Source organism: Echinops telfairi, unplaced genomic scaffold (genome assembly GCF_000313985.2).
Source record: "Echinops telfairi isolate 266 unplaced genomic scaffold, ASM31398v2 ScPeMD7_26;HRSCAF=91, whole genome shotgun sequence".
NCBI lineage: Eukaryota > Metazoa > Chordata > Mammalia > Afrosoricida > Tenrecidae > Echinops > Echinops telfairi.
Window position 1 is genome coordinate 5,734,341 of NW_022103923.1, and position 6,879 is coordinate 5,741,219.

At 40.9% G+C, this 6,879-nt stretch overlaps 1 protein-coding gene across 9 annotated transcripts in view; it reads right to left on the minus strand.

Annotated features, from left to right (window-relative positions):
- Nucleotides 1-6,879, minus strand: part of CASK (calcium/calmodulin dependent serine protein kinase) — a 512,028-nt gene that overhangs the window by 46,244 nt on the left and 458,905 nt on the right. For all 9 annotated transcript variants that reach the window (XM_004714576.3, XM_045289402.1, XM_045289401.1 and 6 more), the window contains 2 exons: nucleotides 6,255-6,443; nucleotides 1,422-1,500 (listed from right to left, as the gene is read on the minus strand). In XM_004714576.3, coding sequence (XP_004714633.1) covers nucleotides 1,422-1,500; nucleotides 6,255-6,443 — 268 coding nt within the window. The remainder of the gene's footprint in view (nucleotides 1-1,421; nucleotides 1,501-6,254; nucleotides 6,444-6,879) is intronic.

The following is a 6,879-nucleotide window of genomic DNA, read 5'->3' on the forward strand; positions in this document are numbered from 1 at the left end:
GGGGGGTTGGATTGGAGACCCAAAGCCCATCTGTACATAAATCGACACTCCCCTGACAGAAGGGTTACAAGGAAGGGACAATTAACCAGGGTGAAGTATAGCACTGATGAAACACATATAATGACTCTAGTTTCTGAATACTTCCTCTCCAGCCCCCGCCCCAATACTATGACCCAGTTCTACCTTACAAATCCGACTACACTGGGGTACACACATTGGTACAGATAAGAGCTCTTGACACATGGAGTTTAGGACAGATAAAACCCTCAGGAACAGTAGTGGGACTAGTGATATCATGAGGGGAGGGGGATGGTGGAGAGTGGGGAGGGGTAACCCATTACGAAGTTGGATATATAGTGCACACCCCAGGGGGATGAATAACAGAAATGTGGGTGAAGGGAGACAATGGACAGTGTAAGACACGAAATAACAATAACAGTATATAATTGATCAAGGATTCCCAAGGGTGGGAAGGTGGGGGAGGCAGGGGAAACAAGAGGAGCTGATACCAAAGGTTCAAGTAGAAAGAAAATATTTTGGAAATGTTGATGACAACATACGTACACATGTGCTTAATACAACTGAACGATGGATTGTCATAAGATTTCTAAGAGCTCCCCAATAAAATGATTCATTAAAAAAAAATCTTTTAGTCCATGCCAGTCCTTAGTGAATTCCCTCCTGAGAATGACTACACTCACTGTCCTAGGTATTAAGAACTTAATTATAGATTTCATATCTCTTATTCTACCATTTGAGTTTTAGACTCATAATATCTTGCTACTTTATTCACAGTATGCTTCATACCCAAACATCTCAACTGAGAGAGTACCGTATATACTTGTGTACAAGTGGAGTTTTTCAGCACATTTTTAATGCAGTTTTTGTGGTAAAATTAGGTGCTTTGGCTGATATTTGAGTCAGCTTATACTCAAGTATATACAGTAATTCTTGAATTGTTACTTAAGCTTTTTATATATGAGAGAGGCTTCAAAACTTCATGGAAAAATGGAAAAGATCGATAGAATTTTTCCATCAACTTTCTGAAGCCCCCTTGTATGTACATCTCATGTCCCAGAATAGTTGTCTTCCTTACATCCTTGGGACAAATGATACTTTGCTTGATAGTCACGGTCTCTACTAAGTCAGGATCCAAAAGTGGCCCAGAGAACTTCCAGCATGAGACATTGAATGTAGCCTCCTTTCCATTACCTACAGGCAGGAGCACACTTTGATGAATGAGAACAACAAATGGGAGGCTGAGCCTGATAAAAAATTTGCATAAATATTGTTAAGTTACACAGATGTTTAAATGAATCATATAAGCAAATAAACAACAAACAAATTAAAAAAGGCACTCACTTTACTAGGCTTCCAGGGAAACAAAATTAAGAAAGGAAAGAATTATATAGGAAACTTACCTTGCCTATGTATCATGCCCCCATGCATGATTCTTGCAACAATACAATGATTTAGTTCGTTCATTTTCAGAGTGATTCCCTGTAAAAAGTTAAGGCAAAGAAAAATTACTATGCGTTAACACGCCTCCTTTTTATATTTGCCATTTCGCTTTAGGTCATTTAATTACAGAAGTTAAGAAGACTGTAAAGATATTTTTGGTATGTGGGTTGCTGTCATACTAGTATGACAGCATTTTTCTATTTCTGCAATTCAGGAAGTCTGGCTTTGGGAGTCCCGTTGGTATAGTGGTTACATGTTGGGCTGTTAACCACATGGCCAGTAGTTCGAAAACATGAGCCTCTCCTTGGGAGAAAGGTGAGGCTTTCTACTTCTGTAACGAGTTACAGTCTTGGAAACACACAAGGGGCATTTCTACTCTGTCCCACCTATAGTGTCACCATGTGTCGGGACTGACTCAATGGCAGTGAGATTTTGTTATCTGAAGCTGCCTCTGCTTCAGTCCCCCCTCCCTGTGCTGTGGCCTGGAGATCCTCGCAGGGCAGTAGGAGAACTCCTTGCCCTTGCTTCACATCTCTCAAGGATCCTTATCTTTTGTTGCCCGGTGCCCAATGTCTTAAAAGCTGTTGCTTCATGTAATTTTGCCTGTAAAAATATATATTTTTGTTATTTTAGGTGAGAGGGTAAATCTGACCCTGTTACTCCATCTTGATCAGAAGCAGAAGTTTCACCACCATTTTTCATGACAGAATATTGTTCTGGAAGTAGATTTCCCCCCCCAGTTACTCACTATAGCATAAGTCTTCATAAACATATCTTTGTACCACATCTGGTTGGTCATAAGAATCACAAGCCACATAGGGAACTTTTACATATAATGCTGAATTAAAAACCCATTCTTGCTGGATTTAGATTTAGTAGGTCTGAGATAGAGCTCAGAGATTTGTATTTTTAATGCCGTCTTTCAGTGAAAACTAGTCATGAACTTGAGATGGCTAAGGCAGGGTCTCTCTTGTCTTAACCACTGAATAATCGTACTATCTGAAAACTTACATGAAACTATCGGAGGCTTTATGATCTAGTGTTTATCTTATTTGTATAATTCCAAAAGTGTGTAATTTTTGCATGGTTCCTATTTTGCAGTTCTTAGAAATAGTCCGCAGGGTGAAAAATTGCTTCATCAAATTGTTTCTGGTCCCAACATGCAACTGCAATGTTCAAGGTTCATTTCCATCTTGCATACTCAATCAGCATGTATCATGAGCTAGAAAAATGCTGTGAATTAATGTGTAAGCCAAATCTAATTTCCAAGAGAAATGACAATATGATGGAAGTACCACCCTTAAAATTAATAAACTGATGTATCCATTCAATGGACATCAACGCCTGTCCTCTGCTAGGAACCCTACTTGGTACAGTACTGTGCAAGACAGACAAGGTCCCTTAGGGCTAGCGGAATCAGAAAACAGAAACTCCCCTCACTGCCATCAAGTCAATTCTGCCTCGTAGTGACCCTATAAGACAGAGTAGAGCTTGCCCTGTGAGCTTCCATGACTGGAACATTTTACGGGAGGAGAAAGCCTCATTTTTCTTCTGTGGAATGCTTGGTGGCTTGGAACTGCTGACCTTGCAGTTAGCAGCCCTGCTTGTTACCCAATGCACCATCAACGGCCCTCATGGCCAAGGGAAGTTCACTTTAAACCAGCTGTAATTAAATTCTGTCTGCTTCAAATCTGGCCCTTCTACTGGGAAGGCACCCCACGGTTTAGGAAAACATCTTTTTTCTGAAGAGAAATGGACTCATATTTTCTTTGTTCCTAAATTCACAAATCCCAAGGATGTATTAGCCCAACGTGATTGGGTTATATGCCTAGTCCTGAACCTACCAGCCTGAGGGAGATGGATTTTTCCTTGTTTACATAAGCTTTTCCCTTATTGCCTAAGGAAGCTCCAGTTGGGTCTTTGTGTGCAACAATGGAAATCCCAATTAACAGAGAAATGATTATGGGTGCAATGTTTACAAACAAGAAAACATAGAGAGTTTGATAGGAGTGTATCACCCTTGGGGAGTGGGCGTGGCAGAGTTGGACACGTTGTAAAGTCTCAAAATCAAAATAAATTATAAAGGTGGATACTTCACAGTAATCTAACACTTTATAGGGCAACTAAGCAAGCCAATACACATATATCAAATGCAACTAAGAATTATACTCCATTATTAAAAATACGGTTTTTATTTTCCACAAAATGATTGCTGTTTTAATAGCACCTCGTCAAAAGGAGAAGGAACACACTTTAACTGCCGTAACAGAAGGGAGAAGGGCTTCTTTGAGGAGCTTTTTCGGAAAGATTTAGAGCTATTTTATGCTTTCTGAGACATTAATTCCAAGAGGCAGTTTGAAGTCCTTGCTTAGTCTGTATTTCTAGGTAGCGAGCCCTCATCCAGAAAGCCAGCCACTGTCGTGAGGCTGCTGCAGAACATGGTGCTCACAAAACCCTTCTGGGCTTCCTTCTTCCCCCTTTCACCTTCCTCTCTGGTTTGCTTGGCTGCACATTACCCCTTCTTCCTGCCCCGGTGCCACAGCTGTCTCTCTTCTCTAGCTTTGTCAGAACTGCTTTTTTGCACAAACTGTGAAAAGCTGCCAACTCATCTGTGAAACATGAGCTCTGTGTCTTGTCATTATGTTGCTGGCATCTTACAGAGTGATTTGTACATGAAAACAAAAACTCACTGCCATTGACTCAATTCAGACTCAAAGGGACTCTCCAGGACAGGGTAGAACTGGCCCTGTGGGTTTCCCAGGCTGTAAATCTGTATGGGAGCAGCAAACCTCATCTTTCTCCTGAGGAGCAGCTAGTGGTTTCAACCTGCTGACTTTATGGTTAGCAGCCCAACTATGCCATATAGTAGCCACTTACATATTTGCTAACGGAGTGAATGAATGTATAAAAAGAATAAGTGGAGGAGTGACTTTCATAAGTAAGTAAGATATTTGTATGTGACCCAGTGTCCCTGTTCTACACATTGGGCAAACAACTAGAAACCTGTAGGCTTAAAAGTTTTTCTTTCTTTTTCTAAAGATATGGTTCTCCTTCTAAATTTGGAGATTTTCCAATGTTCCTGGTCTCCATGGGTAGCATCACTGTCTATCCAGTTGTGCAAATCTAATGCTTAAGGAGCATCCTTGATACGCTGTCAACACAACATTAAAGCCTATTGATTTTATTCATTTGTTACTTCTTAAATCTCACTTCTTTCTATCTTGGCATTCATTCCTCTAGTTCAGAGTTTCATTATCTCCTCTGTGCTACTACAATAATAGCCTAAGGTGACCAGACGTCCCGCTTTTGGCGGGACAGTCCCGGTTTTTCCCGCGTCCCACGGCATTTTTAAAAAGTCCCAATTTTTGGAAAGAATGCACGACAAACTAGGGTATACGGTTCTCGGCTGCCATGTGGCTATTTCACCAGGGTAAGAGTTTTATCAATGGTGTCCTGCTTTACCAATGTTCAAATCTGGTCACCTTATAATAGCCTCTTAACTGGCCTTCCAAGATTCACTCTTGTACCCTCTAACCAGTCTCCAAAATGATACTTCTACAATGATCCTCTGGCCTTCTTACTTGAAACACTTCAATGGCTTCCCACTGTTTTAAAGACAAAGGACAGAATGCTTAATATGTCTTTCAACCCTTGGATGCTCTGATTCCAGTCATTCATCTTGCTCTCTGTAATCCAGCAATGGTCCCTGCTTTTTATTTTAAAATGATGCTAAGAGCACTGTCATGAGTCAGTGGTAACATTCCTGCCTATATGAAACACCTGAGTTTGATTCCCACCCAATTAATCTCATGCACAACCATTTGAATGCTGCTATGGTTTCAGTGGAGCTTCCAGACTAAGACAGACTAGGAAGAAAGGCCTAATGTTCTTTCTACTTCTGAAAGTCAGCCAATGAAAACCCCATGGAATGCAACTGATCAATGGGATGGTACAGGACCAGGCAATGTTTTGTTCTATTGTGTATGGGTCATCATGAGTCCAGGTCAACTCCACAGCAGCTACAATGGCAACTAACTACAATAAGAAGAACCTTCTCACTACCAGGTTTCCGCATATGCTGTTTGGTTGACCTAGAGGGTCTTGTCTGGTTAACAACAAGTAGTCTTTCCTTGACTTCCAATCGATGAGAATAAGGCACGCCTCGGCACTGATTCCATTCTAATGCGGGTCCTAAGCACTGAGAAAATGTCTTCATATGAAGAGGATTGACCAAGCGGCCGCAGCAATGGGCTCCAACTGCAGAAAGGTTTCGATGTGCTGTCCATAGGGTCGCTAGGAGTTGGGACTGCCCTGATGGCCCCTAACAGTGAAACAGGTAGATGCGAACGGGAGGTATTTGTTACTCAATTTGTCGAATGCCTTTGAGTTGGGTTTTCTCTCATTGTTGAAGGCAGAAGATCAGGAAAGCACCGGACTTGTAAAAGGAGCTTTTTCTTTTCTAAAACAGTGCCATGAAACATTCCTTTTCTTAACACCAACACTGCTAACATTTCAAACTGTCCTTTTCTTTGCTGTCCTAGAATTTGTACATGCTGGAGTAATGCATCAAGGCATACATTTCTTTTAGATCGGCAAGCAGCATGCCCAAGGACTGTGTTTAAGCAGAGAAATTCTAGGAGAGAGCACGTGAGAAGGAAATTTCAGATCTGGAAATAGATTTTTTAAAAAACTCTCCATGCCCTCTTCCCCTCCCCCTAATTGTACAAGTTGAAGTTAGCGGATCTAACGCATGCTGGGATGTTATGAATAGAGAACTTCCTTTTCCTACATACCATTGGTTCATCGGTGTTCTTTTGGAATTGTACCAGTCGAACTCTGGTCACATTCTCCATATCCATGTCTCCGTTAGCACTTTCTGGAGAATCACCGTTTAAGTAAGGAGAGGTGGGAGGAGGTGTGACTCTCAGAGCTTCATCACTGTAAACTTCATGTGCCACTACGTCATGAGTCTGAAGTAAGGCCTGTCAATTTATAAAGGAAATAAAATAGTAAAACAGTAAGATCTCAACAGAAACCTAGAATATAAACATATCAAATAATTCTTTGCGTCTCAAAAGAGGCTCTCATACAAAGAAAACTCAAAGCACACCATACCTTGATACAACCACCTCCTAATTTTTCTGTGATAAATTATAATGACGTTACACGGATTAAAAAAAAAGGAATGAGTGAGGTTTGTTGATTTCTTGAGGTAGTGGTGGTGTCTATTGCTATGAAAAAAATGTCAAACTAAATTGTTCAAATAAAGGCTACCTTGTAATTTCAAATGAACTAGCAGAAAGAATTATGTACAAATAAAGCTAGCTGATTTTTGCTAGGGCTTAATCTACATATAACCCCCTCCCAGGGGGGATGGACAACAGAAAAGTGGGTGAAGGGAGACAGCGGTCAGCGTAA